We start from the raw sequence: 17,623 nt of genomic DNA, 5'->3' as shown, positions 1-17,623 counted from the left end.
CAGCATTTCTTTTCATCATATTTTGCTAGTATGAAAATAGAAGATTGTATGTAATTGTGACTTATGTAGGAGTTTTCATTTGGAACAGTATTGATTTTCTTTTAAATTAAATCCTTTAAAAAATTTTGGATTTAATTTTTCCAGTTATTTTGGCTTTTATGTGCCATTTCTCATCATGTTGTTGTGGCTATTCTACAGTTAGGTGATTAATTAGACCTACGTGAGAAATTCTGATAATTGTCTATCTGTCAGAAAAAACGTGTATTTAAAATTATTTTTTCATATTAGTATTTTGTTAATCCTCAGCTGTAAGTTAAGAGGTGATATAGGGTGGGCTATGTATACAACAAAGGAATAATAAAAGCTGAAGCATTACAGCTGAATATTCCTGTGAAGCATCTGCTGTATATTCTTTATTTGTATAAATTATTGCAGGACATAACGTGAGAGCAGGAAGCCTGAGGAAGCTGCCTTCTGCTGGCCACAGTGGGCATCATGTTGAAGTGTGCACATTGATTTAAAGTTTAAAAATGGTGAATAGGATGTAAGAAGAAGAACAGGATATAAGAATAGGATATAAGAAGAATGTAGGGCTTTTTCTCCCATTTCATGTGCATGATTAGAAATCAAGCCTGTCTGTTTTTTCCTTCCCTCCTTTCCTTTCCAGGCGCCTTTCTTCATTAATGTGGGAAGTCCGATACATAGAACACAATACTCGCACGTTTAATGAACCTGGGAGTCCTATTGTCAAATCTGCCAAATTTGTCACTGATCTGCTGCTGCACTTCATAAAGTGAGTTGTTTCGTAAGTCTGCTGCTGTTCTTAGAATCACAGAATTGACTGGGTTGGAAGGGACCTCAGAGATCATCAAGTCCAACCCTTGATCCACTACCGCTGCAGTTACCAGACCATGGCACTGAGTGCCACATCCAGTCTCTTTTTAAATATCTCCAGGGATGGAGAATCCACTACTTCCCTGGGCAGCCCATTCCAATGTCTGATCACCCTCTTGGTAAAGAAATTCTTTCTAATGTCCAACCTAAACCTCCCCTGGCACAACTTAAGACCGTGCTCTCTTGTCTTGCTGAGAGTTGCCTGGGAAAAGAGACCAAACCCCCCCTGGCTACACCCTCCTTTCAGGGAGTTGTAGAGAGTGATGAGATCTCCTTGGAGCCTCCTCTTCTCCAGGCTGAAAACCCCCAGCTCCCTCAGCCTCTCCTCATAGGGTCCGTGCATAGAGTCCCTTCACCAGCCTGGTTGCCCTCCTTTGGACCTGCTCCAGGACCTCAATCTCCTTCCTAAACTGAAGGGACTGGACACAGGACTCAAGGTGTGGCCTCACCACGGCTGAGTACAGGGGCTTGTCTCTTATCAAGGTATTTAGCCTTGTTAGATCTGAATTTTTAGAGTTCTGCAGCGTTAATAAGCCTGTGGTCTCCTACTAGGGCACAGAAGAATAAAGCTTATCTTTGATAAAGTATGTAAGTTTTTAAAACAAGATAAAGTTTGGTAATACATTGATTGACATAGATTGGCATGGCATTTTATTTCAAGGGGCTCTGCTAAATGGTAAAATGGGTTTGGTTGTCTTCATGGAGTGATACATTTATAGTTAAGTTAAGGTTCCAGTATCAAGTGTGAATACAGCCTACGTTAAAATAATTTTTGACATTTAATTCTAAAGTCTTTACAATTTATAATATAATTGAAAAGTACGTTTGATCTGCAAAACAAAAACTGGAGACTTTGTAGTCAACAGAAATAGTTGTCTTTCAAATGTTCCTCTTTATTACTGTCTATAGAAAACTCAGTGAAAATGGTTTCAGATTTCTCAGTCAGTTGACTCATCTGCAGAGCTGAAGTCTGTCTTGATTTATTTGAGTAGTGAATGCTGCTGTGTTCCCACCTTGTAGAAGGAGCAAGATATTTCACCACTTTTAACAAAAATCATGATATTTTTAGTGATTTAATTTCTCAGTGTTAAATTAAATCTTCTTTTTTACTTCATGTGTTCTGAAAAATATTACAGTTGGGTTATATATTTGGAAATCTAGGACTCTGTACAGAAATCTGATACCTTTGGTGCCTGTGATTTCTGATACTGGCGGATGAGTGAAAATAAGTGCTTCAGATGTTAAAAGCTTTAGTGAAATACATCTTTAGGAGCAGATATTTATCTAAAGGGCTTCTCTGTTACTAATTTTGTTGTGTAACATCTTTGTCCTACATGTTGGCTTTTTGTGTGGTTTTTTTCCCTTTAATTAAGCATCTCAAAGTGTGTGTTTTAATGGGCTTAAGCTAAATTAGTGCAGTATATTATTTAACAATGGTATAGCTTGTGTCTTTAATATACTCATTTAAGTTAACTAGCAATGTGTATAAAGCCCAGACTGGGGTTTTTTTGACGTTCTAACTGTAGGGTAGGCAACCTCATCCATGGAAGGCAATCCCCCTGGTTTCTAACAAGACTGAAGTATCTAGATGCCTCTGAGAATCTAAGCCTTAGTCTTTAAGTTACCAAGTTCTTTTTAAAAGTACAAATTGGGGGGGGGCAGGGGATAGATGGGGGGTACTGTTGTTTGATTTTATTTTTTTTAATTTTTTTCCCAGCTTCACCTCCAGCTGCTCTAAGTGATAATTTCAGTAGCCTGTACTACAGATAATAATTCTGGTGTAGAGTTGCTGAGCATTTATTGCTTCTTTCTGGTGGTTTGTACTGCTACATAGTAGAACACTTTGGGGCCTTCTTCTGTATAGGAATTTGCTGTTATACAAGAATAGAAAAAAATTTTTGTTTTACTCAGTTAATTATGCAGGTTTATACAAAAATGATGTGTTAGATGTTACATTTGAAATATCTTCAATTCTGGATGCTAATGTATCAAATTGGTCTTTTGTGCACTAAATCCACTGTAGGTTTTTTACAAAGCTAGGTGAGGCCCAAAGACATTTATGTGGTGTAGGATTAGATTTTTCTACTGATAATAAATCCATGGTAAAGGATTATGATTTTTAATTTTAAAACATTGAAATTGTTCAGAGGACCGTATTTTGCAGAGTGCAAATAGTATTTTACAGGTTTTTGAGCAGAAGCTTAGCTTTTCTTATTACTCCAGTCCTTTTAGCATTTATGTATTACTAAACACCTGATTGTTTTATTTGAGAATGGCTACTTAAACATTTTCTTTATCGTAGGCAAAATATAGTTGATTCCATAGATAAAGATGGAAAACAAGTATTATTCTTTCTTTTTTACAGAGATCAGAGTTGCTATGACATAATTCCATTATACAATGCAATGAAGAAGAAAGTGTTGTCCGACTCAGATGAGGTAAGTGGTGGGGTCTTAGACATGGGCATTGATAGACTGGAGAAACAGGATTTCTGTCCATGGATATGGAAGTATTGTTTTCAGTCACTGTGAGGGAGTGGGGTGTACATTTCTGTCAACTACATGTTTCTTCTTGTCAGTTGAGAAACTGGGTAAAAATCCAGCCTCCTCTCCTCCTCCAGTATAGAGAGCTTTAACACTTAAATGGGGAATTTGGATGCTGCTTAGTACTTCCAAGAGGTTCTCCAAATTGGCACCCACATGAAATGCTTTCCAGAGGGGCAGGGGTAGAACTGTGAAGACTCAAATTATAAGTGAAATGTAAAAGAACTCACCTACTCATATATGCTTATATTTTTTTAACCTTTTTATGCGAATCATTATCTTGCTCAAAGGAAGAAGAGAAAGATACAAATGTGCCAGGAACGTCCACTAGAAAAAGAAAGGTAAAAAATTTATTTCTTTTTTTTTTTTTAGATTTGTATTGCTATAAGTAATTAGAAAACACTTGTAAACAAAGGAATGAAATACTGGAATTTTTTTATTGTCATGTATTATCAGATATCAGAAAGTGACATACTGTTCTGCTGAGCTGTTCAGTGTAAAAACACTGGTGTATGTGCTGCTGCTTTTTACAAACCAATTTGAATTTATATCCTGCAGGGTACCTTTTCCATTAGATTGTGTAAAAATAGCTAGTTCATTTAATACACCAGAAAATCCTGTAATTTCAGGATCATCAGCCAAAGAGGCGGCTACGTAATAGAGCTCAGTCGTATGACATTCAGTCGTGGAAGAAGCAATGCCAGGAGCTGCTGAATCTGATTTTTCAGTGTGAAGACTCTGAACCATTTCGACAACCAGTGGATCTCCTTGAGTATCCAGTGAGTACTTTACAACAGAAAAGCTAATTATTATAATCCAGTTGTTAGGTGTTTGGTATATTCAGTTGTCACCATTTTTCCAGCTCTTGTAATGGAAACTCTTACTGACAGAAACATTTTTCAGTGCTTGGTTGTCAGCTGATAATGATGTTTATTGTCTTTCTAAAGTAATCTCAAAAAAATTATAATTCAGTGCTCTCTTAAATACTTCAGTTGCAAAATGTGTTATATTCAGAGATGCCTTATTTAGTTTAGTAAATTACGGCTTTTGCCGTTAACATGCATCTTTCCTTTTCTGGATGAAAAATCTTCATGTTTGAAGTGCATACATGTGGTTGTTGCATGTGAGAAACATCATCCATAATTTTTAAAAGTTAATTTCAAAATTTCAGAAGGATAGAAACCAGTAGTTTTCATATCACAGTCATCTGAGCTTGATGCAGAAAAAGTACCACTAGCTATAGTAACAATGACCTTCCAAAATTTTGCTTTCTCCCTGAGTTCAGATACCCATGAGCATAGATCTGTAATTGTGAAATGTTTTAACACAGAAGTCTGGTTGCCTTAGATTTCCTTCAGCCTTTTAGGCTAGTTCTACTTCAAGTTACATAGCAAAGTTTTTGCATGCTTTCCTTCTACTGTGTCTTAAATTATTATTCAAAACAGGTGGTTAAGGTGGTTAACTTGGGGGAAATTAATCATCCCAGTTAGAGAAGAGCTTCTCTTCTGGAATTCTCTGGCAGGTCTGTCTTGACGCTTCTGCAGCTGTTGGGCACCATAATTTTTGACGAAGCCTGAAAACTTCATGCTGTGGCCACCTACAAGTGGCACCTTTGTGTTTGAGATCCTCAAATGTGCTGGTAGAGGGCAGCTTATTCTAGGCTTGGGCATGAAACATCCATAATTAAAGTTACACTTCAGTATCATGGTTATCTTTGTGAAATTGTGTCAGTAAAATAACCTTTAGGACACAAAATTTTGAGCTCTGAGCTCTGTATTTCAGTAAATCTGTTCACAAAATTAATTACATCTCTTATCAGGTAACTTCTAACCTCAGTCCTGATGAGTGTGTCTGAGGAGTTACGTTGTGTATGAGTAGAAAGGAGCAATATGTCTTTAGAAGTCCTCTAGATCTATTTAAAGAGGACACAAGGTTTAAACAGGTTTATCAAAAACATCCTAATGAAAATGGTGCTTTAAGACTTCAAAACTTATTTGTAATACATTGCTTTGCTATTTTAACAGGATTATAGAGATATTATTGACACTCCCATGGATTTTGCTACTGTTAGAGAAACACTGGAAGCTGGAAACTATGAGTCACCAATGGAGTTATGTAAAGATGTGAGACTTATTTTCAGCAATTCCAAGGCCTATACACCAAGTAAAAGATCAAGGGTAAGAGTATTGTATTTTTTTCTTTTCTTTGAAATAATACTTACGTCTGAAAAATGCAGGACAGAAAATTAAAGAAACAGTGTAATTGATTACTTAAAAAGCAAGTACATTTGGGATCTTCAAACATTAGTATTCCTGATGAAGTAGAGAAGTTTTTTATTTTAAAGGAGAGGAACGCATGATGTTTATATGCCTAGAGTTCTGATGTTCTGCGAGTGTGTTTCAAAAATAAATATTTGAAATTAATCTAAATTTAGAGCCACATTGACTGAAACCTCTGTAGAAACATGATTGTGGGTACAGTAGTGGAATTTAAGTGATATTTTTTTGGAGAAACTAGATTTTCCAATCTAAACTTCTCTACTTCAGAGGTTGCTCCAAACTGTCCCGGTACAGGGTGCATAGGGTAATGATACAATGCGCTGTTGACCGGAATCCAGTGAGGTTGTAAAGAAGCACTTAGGATTTCTGGGAAATCTGAAGGTACTGAAATACTCTGCCAGTGGTAGAGTTAATAATGTTTTCTCTCAAATTGACCTGTAGTTGCAGTATCTTTTAGCAGTGAAAGTTATAAATGCATACTTGCCCGTGTTCAAGGCTTTGGTATAGATTTTCTTCCACTAATAAGCCTTAGGTGTTAAACTAAAAGCTTTTATGTTGGGCTGTTCTAAATAGGAAATTAGTCATCAGGACTTTATTGTCATAAAATGCAGGGACAAATTCTGTAGTAGGTGACTAAAAAGGAGGTTTGATGAGCGAGTCTTCTCTCTTCAGTCAGTGATAGACAATCCCACTCACTGTTCGGGTTGCCTAAGAATCTTTTCTCTTTCGGTTGCATCAAAGGGCAGGGCTTTTTGGGCAGTTCTGGATTTTTTAGTGCTTTTTCTTTCTTGTTCTCCTCAAACTAAGATAGGCAGATGCTTGGCATTGTCTTAGTTGTGTTTTCACAGATTATAGTGAATGATTTCTGCTGACATTTTCATGTTTTTTCTAAACTGACTGGTATAATAGTAAACTTGAAGCTCTCTTTTACTTTACTTTGAAGTAGAAGATTCTGATGTCAAGAATTTCAGTATTCCAGAACCTGTGTAATTTGAGTGCATACGACATGTAGTTGTTGGTGATGTTTTTATTCTGACTTGTCATTTAGTGATATTTTTAGCACCACTGATGCTTACTTGAGGCATAAACCTAAACCCACCTTTTTTTTTTTTTTCCCATGGCACATAAGGCACTTTTTACTTTTTTTGTTACTAAATTCCTTTGTATGTCCTCTTCAGTAATGTGTTCTGAATCTGTCCCATGGACTGGTTTGTCTGGTACTAAAATAGTTTGTCCGGTGCATCATTAGGCAGGCAACAGTTCCAATATTGTCTTTGTATTTCCTGTTCTGAGAAGGTTCTGTGTTTTCTATTGAAGTAAGGAGACATTTCACTTCTGTGTCTTTGTTTCCAGGATTAGTAACAACTATGTTTACATAATTAATAATCATTGATTTGGTCTCTCTGTATATCATCCGAAGTTAGAAGGGAGAAAAAAAAAGGAAAAATATGCACCTTTTATTTTTCTAATACATTTATTGTATCTGTTGCAACCAGTTCACCGGTAGTATCAATTAATCCATAAGAGGAATAGTTCAAATGAAGAAATAGTGAAATATTTCATAGAGGAAATGTTCAAATATAGAATAGAAGGATGTAAATTAATACACAAGAAAATTACATTTCTTGACTGTGGGTATGATAGAGTAGAATTCTGTTAAGAATCTGTCTTTGTGGGAATCTCTTCCCCCAAGGGAAGGTTTGCTTTCTCAAAAGGCAGCTGGAAAGGTGTCTTTCCTAATTTTTCCTTGTGTGTGTCATCCTCTGTTCTAACAGATTTTTCAAAACTATGAAAATAGTCACAGCAAGCCTACATGTAGATTAGTGTAAATTTCTTGAGATAGACTGTAAAATCTTCTTAAAACATTTCCGTATTAATCAGTTTACTTTAACACTTTGTTCAGTGTTAAGTAAGTGATACTTCGGGAAAGTGTAAAACTTGCTTATTTACAGGCTTTTCTTTTTTAGATCTACAGCATGAGTCTGCGCCTTTCTGCTTTTTTTGAGGAACACATCAGTTCTATTTTATCAGATTATAAATCTGCCCTACGCTTCCATAAAAGAAACACAATAAAGAAACGAAGGAAAAAAAGAAGCAGAAGCAGTTCAGTTTCTAGTAGTGTTGCATCCAGGTACAGTAATTCCCTACAGTATTCATGACACACTGTGCAAGTTTAACATACCTAAACACTGGAACGTAGTGTGTTTTTTTTTCTTAATACTTCCTTTACTATTCCCTATATTGCAGAATGGTAGCTTTGACATGCAAGTCCCTATGATGTGGAAGAGTTTTAAACTTTACTTAGAGCTATCCTAGTGTAAGTGCTTAAAATTCAAATAACTGCTAAACATGTACAGTAAAACAGCATCGTTAGGATAGTTATGGCATCGTGCTTTGTCATATAATTATAGCATTTACTGTCAAGATTCACTTCTCAGAGGCTTACAACTACATGAATTTCCACAGTAAATGTCATTTTTTAACATACTCCATAAAGAGATGATTGTTTTACTCCCACGATCTCAGACGCTAGCAATTAATTTTATTTATTCCTGTAAAGCAAAAAAAAGCGGTCATGCAGGCTACAAGTTGTCACTCCTTTTTCAGCCCAGAAAGGAAGAGAAGATTAATCAAACCTCACCTGAAGGCAGAAACTTCTGCCCCCTCTTCATCTTCAGCCCCTGCCCGCTCAGCAGCGCTGAGACACGCTCCGCCGCAGATGAACGGGAAAGCGGCCGAGGCCTCCTCCCTGGTGCGGACCAGAAGCAACAGGGGCACGGCAGATGTGGCTGCTACAGAGCAACCATCCACTTCTTCAGGAGCAAAGCCTTTAACAATAAAGCCTTTAATTGCAAAGCCTAATATTACTGCAGGGTCAGGAAAGTCAGGCAAGTCGTTTTCTTGTTTATTTATGGGGTTTTTTTTTGATCTGTGTATATTTTTAAGCATAAAATTTGTTTTTTGGGAATTTGATGTATTTCTCTCAGTTAAGATTGGTTCTGTTCTTGAGCTGCTAGGCCTACTGAGGTTTGTCAGAGAAAATCTGACCCAGTTAGGCATGTTATTTTATCCAGAAAGCTTTCTCACTTCTATACTGATTCAGATTGTTTGCAGTGGAATATGACTTCATTTTTAGCCAGGTAAGTCTGAACATGGTATGAATTACTTACCTTGAATAATTTATATTTATTTCCTTTTGTCCTTTTAGTACTGGAGAATTCAACCAAACATTCCAAGAACCAGAATATCGTCTCAGTCCCTAGTCAGTCGGATTACAGTCATAATACTAGGAATAACTCCACAAAAGAAAATCCTGAGAAAGAGAAACAAATCAAGCGCAAAATAAAATCTTCAACTGTTAATCAACAAGGTATTGAAATTTTTCTCCATCATTTATTGATACAGTTAATTGTCCTTTAGCTGTGGTAATTTGGGGGTGAGGAAGTTAGTACACATTATTATTTAGCAGAATATTGAAGAGTAATGGAATAACACAGTTTCCTTCTTGATAAAATTAGCATGGTTTTGACAACTCATAACACATGGTGTGGTAACTGTGTTGCCTTAGCCAATTTGGATACCTTAATGTATCTGTACCTTCATTTAAATTATTACAAGGGTCATTTATGAGTTCTCAGATCCTAGAGCAAACTTCTGCAGGGTCACACTTAGACCCTGTGGGTTTTACCTTGTAAAACTTACTTAGGTTATATTTGAGTCAGTAACACTGAGTGCAGTAATGCCCTCCACAACTGTGAGCATAAGAATCAGAGCGTCCTAGCTGCAATTTTGTTGTTCTTTCATTTTTTTGCCATAGCAAAATGGAACTATGCAGTGTTTATTGTTTCTCTTTGTTTATTTGTATGGATTGATCAGACCCAATTTCATATAATCTTCTGCTTGAAGTTGCTTGATGTCTGGATCTTTTGATGTCTGGATACCTCAAAACTCAAAGCTTCTGTGGAGACTGAATTAAGATCTCCTTGTCATAACAGCCTTCCTGTTTATGAAGGAACTCTGAACTGTTACGAAGCTGCTGTGAAGATCACTAAGTTACTTTTTTTTCTAAAGATGGAGAAGCAGCAGTGTGGGAATTGGTCCCCACCTAATTAATCTGGTTACTCCTTGTAGTCCTCCTCTCCCTGAGGATTATCTGTTCTTTCTTACTCTTCCACACTTTTGCAAAAACAGCTGATGAGGTGATAGGTTAAATCATCTGTCCATTCCTTACAAGCTATCTCACAAAGGCCTCAGCTGTTACCACACTGCATGGCTTCAGCGTGCATCCATTATCCAGCTGGATGTTTGGTCATGTTAGGTGTATCTGCACGTTGTGTATGTGATCCTTTCTCTCCTGCACATCTGCTCATAAGGGAGTGGAGCCCTGTGCTTGTAAGACACGATGGGGCACATTTGAACACAGCAGCAGCTGTGTGTGGATGTTCCATCCAAGGACTGGATGCACTATCATGTGGCTACAGTTCTGTTCCTGGTCATGTTTTAGGCAAGGGTTGTGATATTAGGAACATCTCCATAAGGGGTCCTCTGACATGCCCCACTGCAGAAGTTGGATACTACTCACCCAAGAAGAACTCAGTCATAAAGGTTTCCAAACAAATACCATCCGTGTCTCTGTAATGTGAGAAGTATGTGTAAATTGCATACTTTTTTCCTTTTTGTTCAAGCTCCCATGTTTCTACCTTCTTCCTTGCTTATTGCTGAAATAACCTGGTTCTAATGAACTGGCTATAAAGGATGCTACCTCAGGCTGAAAAAAAATTTTTTGAACTGCTGTGAAGTGTTCCCAGCCCCTGACACAGTGCTTCTTGAGATATGTTTTACTCTTTCAGGACGTTTCTCAAAACAGGACATTTCTGTCTGTCCGCTGGTGTTGTATTAGCCAAGAAAAACAGTTGAGCTGCTCCTTTTAAAATTTTTTTTTCTTTTTTTTCTCCTCAAGCTACTTTGATCTAAACGAAACTAGAAGTTGGTCCTCATTGCCTACTGGCATGAAGCTCTTTGAGCTCTATTTTCAGTTCCTTGGATTTTGACAGAATGACAGTCAACGTGAATCCATTCAGACACTGTAGGAAGAGTTTTATTGAGGCAGTGTGAAAATTAATGTTAAAAAACCTGTTATGTGAACAAAGTACTCTCATTTCTTTCCAGCAGATTGCAAGAACAATGCTTTGGCATCAGGAAGCATTCAGGTAAATGGACACGGGGGACAGCCTTCAAAACCTCCAGTTAAAAGAGGTCCTGGGCGGAAACCGAAGGTGGAGGCCAATAACAGCAGCTGTGAAGTGGTGCACAAGAAACGAGGCAGAAAACCAAAAAAGCTACAAATTCTTGAACAGCAAAAGGTTGCAGAGCAGAATGCAATCCAGACCACAAGGGATATTCCAGAGGAAGCATCTGCTTCTACTGCATGCAATTCTCTTTCTGAAAATAATATGAAGGAACACTTGCTACAAAAAAAAGGCCGGGGGGGTAGAAAGCCAAAAAGGAAGATGAAGACCCATCAGCAAGGCTCGGACCTCTTAGTACCTGCAAATGTTAAAATGCAAACAAGGAGCAGGAGGAAAAAGATACATGAGCCTATGGAGGAGGGGTCTGAAGAGCTAAAAGATTCTGAACCTCACATGAGAACTAGAAACCAGGGTAGGAGGACAGCCTTTTACAATGAAGATGACTCTGAAGAAGAGCAAAGGCAGCTATTGTTTGAGGACACCTCCTTAACTTTTGGAACATCCAGCAGAGGCAGAGTCCGAAAGTTGACTGAAAAAGCAAAAGCTAATTTAATTGGTTGGTAATTTTTACCAAGGGTTCTACTTCAGAATGCTATGAAGCAGGTACAGTTAAGGAACAGTGGAACAGACCTCTGCTTCCCTGCTGCTATTTTGGGTTAGAAGAATATGTTCTGATTTAGGGAGAAAAAGTTAGCAAAAAATAAACTGAAAGAACAGTCTTTGAAAGAAATATATATTTTAAACTTTTGCTATTTATTGCCCTCCAAATAGGTTATGCATTTCAACAGTCGTTTTGTTCACACTTGACAATAATTGAAGCAATTTCTGACTGACATACAGAGTTGAGAACTACTCTGCTTGAGTAGAGCATAGTATCTCTATACAATTAAAAAAAAAAAAAAAAAAGGTGATAGAACTTTTAATGCCACAGAAAAGAGAAGTCTATTTTTGACCAAGAAAGGTACACTTTGATTGTAAAGTCAAGTTGCCTAGGAAGGCAGATTTTGGCAAAAAAGTGGCAGTAAATTAACTTACATTTCTATTAAATACAAAAATACCAAACTTTGCTAATCTGAAAAATGCTTAATTTCAGTACTGATGAAGCCTTCAACTGCAAAAGAAGCCTTGCACAGGCTGTTGGTTTATCCAAGTTCTGCCAAACATAGCAAAAATGTAATGACAAATATATATATATATATCCACATTGGAAAAAGTTTGACTAATGTCTAATTTTTCAGACCTTGATTCTTGTATCAATCACTAAATCTCTGTTTATTGTGCCAAAGACTGAGAATCAGTGCAGTGGAAAGCCTTTTTTTTTCTTTTTGAGTGTCAGTACAACATACCATTTGCAGTGATAAAAGCTGTGTATTGTTTTAAATAGTAAGTTGTTAACATTGTTCTGAAATGTATCCTTTTTGGTACTCTTGGTAGAAAATAATGCACTGGTGGGGTCCTTTGACAGAGATGATTTAGGCAAAATGTATAATTGGTTAAAGGATTCAAGGAAATTACAGGACAGGTATGGAATTATGATGTTTACTTTCTGATCCAGATTGATTGTTGTTTCTACAACTTTAGACATGCTTAAGAGGCTAAAATGACCTACAAAGAAGAGTGTATGTGTATATATTAATATATACATAAACACAGACATATAAAATATTACCCAGGTATAAATTTTTTTCAGGATTTTTTAGATAGCACTAGAATTGAAAATAAATTTTAAAATGTCATACTTTATAGTTTAATTTTAAGGGGAAGATTGGTTATTTTCAATTATTAAGGTTAAAAGGCCAAATCACTTTTTATGCAATCATGTTTTATACAGTGGTCTCATTGCACATTGTGTTTTTCTGCACTTTTTATGGTATATCACGCTGACATAAGTCAATATACACCCTAAAGAAAAGTTCCATTTAATGATTGTGCCTTGTATTCTATTATTTCTTGCATCCTTAGTAAAATTAAGTTGTCTATTGTAAATGATAACTATATGACTTAGGGGAATGTATTGTTATATGTACTGCTCTGGAAAAGAAAAGCAGTTATTTATTTGTTTATGGTACATTTAGTTATTTTATACCTTTACAAACAAACTTTAATACCATTTTCTATCACTTAAAGTATTGTCCAGTTTTAAGGAAAAAAAAAACAAAAACGGAAGTAGTCATATTTTCTGAGATCTGGTATGGTACAAAAATGTAACCAAAATTTTCTGGTTATACATTATTTTGGAAGTTTTGGTAGTGTGAGAGTTTTTTTTTTCTCTGTGTGTGACCCTAACTTAGTTGAAAAAATAAACCTGAAATGAAACCTCAATTCTGTACACCCTTACTTTATAATAATTCTGTTTTTACAAACATCCTCTGCAATATCTGGAAGGGAGGGCATACAGAATTAAGACTGAAATTTGCACAGGTTCTGTATACTTATTTGAGGCCTCGCTCTCTTTATTTTTTGTTACAAAAAAAAACCTTAAATGGTTGAACAAGAACACTGGTACCTGGCAACAAGAGGAACAGAAACATGATACTACTATTGATAGCAAATTGGTATCCACCATACCTAATTTCTGTAGTTCGTTATGCATTTTGCTACAAAAAAAAGTCTGAAATATTTTCCAGATCCTCTTTGAATTCTTGTGGATATGAATTGGGAAGCAGGGATTATTTTCCATTTCATTTGCTCAGTATATTTATTTTTTTCTATCAAGTATTTATCATTGAGTTAAAATGGAGTCACTAACTGCGTGGTAAGATAACAAGCTATGGTCATACAGTTGCAATACAGCTTCACAATATAAAGCCAAGTGATTTTGCATGTTAGTTTTGTCAAATCTGACTGATGAAGGCAATCATTTGAAAATGTGTAATTTCCTGATGTTATCTGCATTGTAATATATGAAATAGATTATATCTAAAATTCAACTTCTGTATTTACTCCATTTGTAATAATGTTTTCTATGGCATGCTTATGTATATATTTATATATCAAAAATACCTTGTATGTAAGTTTTGGAGACTGAAACAATACTCATTCCCTTAACAGTAGATAGAAAATTGTACATCTTAATTTTACAAGAATAGAAGGCCTTACCTGCAGAACATGGGTACTGCTTCCCACTCAGTAATATTGGTGACTTTAGCCAGTAATTTTTTTAATTCATAGTAGACACATTAATGTTTGGGTTTTTTTTAAACTAAAGGATGTATAATTTGGGTCATTTTTTTAATAAAGGCGACACTAAAAATTTATTAGAAATTAATACCAGATTTATTTAAAAGTTATATTTTTATAATTTAATTTCACTAGGTTGCAAATTTTATTTATGATACTCTAGTCACCATTAGACTGTGCATTTTTGTCGGGGAAAAACATACTATTTGAGGTTGTTGTGACATACTGTATCGACACTGAAAAAGAGCTTTTAATTACAAAGTCTTAAGTTTTTAAAATGTGAGCAATAAACTATTGGTCAGTGTTCTGAAATAATTTAAGAGCTATACTTATGTGCATGGTTTATATAGTGCTGTCTCCGGCACCTAACAACTGGTTCATAAAATGGAGTATCAGAACTCATGTGCTCGTTTCACACGCACATTGTAAATACTACTACATAGTTTCATAGTCATCCACCTTACAAACCTGGCAGCACTTAACACAGTTTTATTCATTAAATCGATTTATATTTGACGTGGGTATGAGGATACTCTCCTGGTATCGCTGCTCTGTACTGGGAAACGTTAAAATTGGCTTTTACTGGTGAGGGTGTCTTCATAGCAGTGTGTTCTCTATCTCCCAGTGAGGAAATAACACCTCTTTCTGTGATACCAGTGTGCTCTAAATGTTGAACAGAAATCATTGTGCCTGTGCCTACATACTCAGCAGCTCTTTAGCCATTTTGTTTCTGTTTGTGTGTTCTCTGGGAATGGAACTTTTAAGTTTTACCACTACAGTGTTCATTGTTGTCAACACTGAACCCTCGAGCTGTCACTCGGCAATAACCAGTGATACAACTTTACAGAGAAAATGTCTTCCTCCAGTGATTAGGCTGCTGTGATATATATATATTTGCCTATGTTTATTTGTACAGTGTGGGTTTGTACATGTGATCAGTTTGTTGATAGACTTGTAAGATTGAGTTGGTTGAGTTAAATATTACTATGGCTTAATAATTGTAAAACTTAATTGATAAAGGACCCTGATGCAGAACGTAGGATATTAATACCTATAAAAAAATAAATTGTAGTGTAGAGACAACTTACTGTATTACTGTACAAATATTTTTCTAGTACCAATTCTGATTCTATGCCCAGAGGCTTTTGTCTTACCAAAAAAAAAAGAAAAAAAAAAGAAAAAAAAAAGACTATATACAACACAGAGTCTGTCCAATCAGTAACTTCAAGCTTCTTACAATTTTTATACCACATTGTTAAATCCGTTGCTCACATTTTTTAGATCAAGTACTCAAAGTGCTTTAGCATGTAATTTGAATTTAGGCACATGATAAGTGGTTGATTGGTTCTGTAGAAGCAGTAGGCTTAGCTGGATATGGGACCTTTTCCCACCATACTTAGCCCCAGTAGGTTGGAGGTCAGAGGTTTTTAAGCTCACTCTCATCAACATTCACATTTAATTTGAAGCATCTGAGTCTTGCTGAGGTAATTTTACCATATTTCTGGTCAGTCACCATACAGCCATACCGCAAACATGATACTGTGTCCTGAATCCTTCCCTTACCCTAACTAACTACAGTCCACACTAGCTTTTCAGTTTTGCCTTTTTTTAACACAGCTGAACTGTTTTGACAAGAATTTAAATACAGCTGCAACAGTGCTGTGATGCAGAAGTTAGAGGGCTTTAAAGCCTCACCTAGAAACAGCAAAAGCTCATTTTCATTACTACCGAATACCGACAAATTAACTGTGAAATTACGAGGTATCTCATTATTTTATCCCAGAAGTTCTTTTAAGAGATTGGTTTCCAAGAGGACCTAGATAGGAGAAAAGGGCTGTCAGTTTTCTGCTGCAAATTACTGTGTCTACATACTTGTTCATACACAGAAAAAACTGTGTTAACATTCATTAAATTGGCCAAGGCATGACAGTGTTTCCAATAACAAATCTGATATCGACAGCTTAGTGGTTTCCTGGTTTTGTATCAGGAATACAGCTTTATATGCTTTCTACTCTTATCTGGGGGAAATAACAGGTAGCTTTTAAACCAGAGCTAATCTCTAAGTGCTCTTGATTTTGTGCTAATTTTAACGTGGCAATTCACTGTGTCATTCCACAGTGTGTTAGAGGAGGAAAGACACCAGGAAAGCGAGATTAAAGCACATCTTAAATGACAGGAAAAGGCAATGAGCTTTTTTTGTTTGTTTCCCCCAAGGGTCTGTAAAAGCCTCAAGGCACTCTAGACAGAAACCTTATATGCTGCAATAAAATAAAGCTGAATAAATTTAGCTTTTTAGGAAGTAGGTAGCGAGACAAGGAATCATGTGGATCCTTTTTAAATGCAGATAAATACATCAGGAAATTAACTTCAAATAATGCAAACAATACATTTTAGGGATGGAAGGTAGTACTATGCTATGAATTTCTAGCCTGAAAGAACAAGACTAGAAAGAAATACAAGTACCTATCATGTACACATGCTTCTATGTTGTACATGTGCTGTTTTGTGCTTACAACTCTGTTCGTTTGCAAATACATTGGGACCGTACAGAAGTTACATTTTTGGACCATACTAAAGCTGCAGAAGTGTGGCAGACAACTGGATAATGATCTTGTGTGAATTAAATTCTGTCATGTTTAAATATGTATAGAATGGAGCTCAACTTTGAGGAAATTACCTAGAAGGGTTAATTTTTAAACTGACACATTTTCAGATTAAAAATTACGCTTATTTTGTACAGAATTATGTAAAACACAAATCTGTTGTATGTAATGAGTAACAGTTTTGAAAACTATAATTCTTCAGCTTTATTGAGGTTTTTTTCCTTCCAGAAATCTGGATTATCATGTTATAACCTGAAGTATCTCACCAGGATAACAGTGCCCTTTCTTTTTGTACATATGGATTGGAAATTTCTTTACTGTTATGTGGACACTTTCTATGTTAGTTTTGATGCATAATACTTTGAATCCTTTTATACAAACTAGAATGTATGTGTAAGAATTACTGTCACTGCAATGTAGTAACTACAAACTTATTTTTAAATAAATAGAAAACATGTTTTTCTAAGCTGTCCAACAGTGTTTGTTTCTATCTAAGTGATTTACTGTGTTATGAGGCAGTTGTTCAAAACAGGCTAAATAGTCTGCTCATTTGGATTCCTTGTGGAATATGGTATTAGCAGTGTATGGTAGTATAGTATACTGTATTTTTGTGGGAAGAAACAAAATTACATCTGAATAATGGAGATAATAAAATAGCTATTTTTTAGGCATTTTCACTATAATAATAATAATTTAAAAAAGCAATTCTGAAGGCAGTGTGGAGGCACTAGCATCTGGCATTGAAGGCAGGTTGCCAGTCCTCTTAGCTGACTTGCCCTGTGCAGCAGGGTGCTCCTCATCCTCCCTGAAGCCATCCCTGTTGAGGTGACTGTTGTTTGTACCAGAGCTGGGTGTAATCTCTGTGGAAATCTCTG

General features: G+C 36.0%; 1 protein-coding gene across 1 annotated transcript in view; it reads left to right on the top strand.

The window, feature by feature from the left end:
* The window catches only part of PHIP (pleckstrin homology domain interacting protein), a 111,673-nt gene extending 94,450 nt beyond the window's left edge, over positions 1–17,223 (top strand). The window contains exons 32-40 of the mRNA XM_030446811.1: positions 668–793; positions 3,260–3,332; positions 3,728–3,778; positions 4,067–4,216; positions 5,462–5,614; positions 7,684–7,847; positions 8,324–8,604; positions 8,925–9,086; positions 10,889–17,223. Of these exons, the coding sequence (XP_030302671.1) occupies positions 668–793; positions 3,260–3,332; positions 3,728–3,778; positions 4,067–4,216; positions 5,462–5,614; positions 7,684–7,847; positions 8,324–8,604; positions 8,925–9,086; positions 10,889–11,529 (1,801 nt within the window). The 3' untranslated portion in view covers positions 11,530–17,223. The remainder of the gene's footprint in view (positions 1–667; positions 794–3,259; positions 3,333–3,727; positions 3,779–4,066; positions 4,217–5,461; positions 5,615–7,683; positions 7,848–8,323; positions 8,605–8,924; positions 9,087–10,888) is intronic.
* Positions 17,224–17,623: the final 400 nt, after the last annotated feature.

This window comes from Calypte anna, chromosome 3 (assembly GCF_003957555.1).
Source record: "Calypte anna isolate BGI_N300 chromosome 3, bCalAnn1_v1.p, whole genome shotgun sequence".
Classification (NCBI taxonomy): Eukaryota; Metazoa; Chordata; class Aves; order Apodiformes; family Trochilidae; genus Calypte; species Calypte anna.
This window is presented reverse-complemented; position numbering and strand designations above follow the sequence as displayed.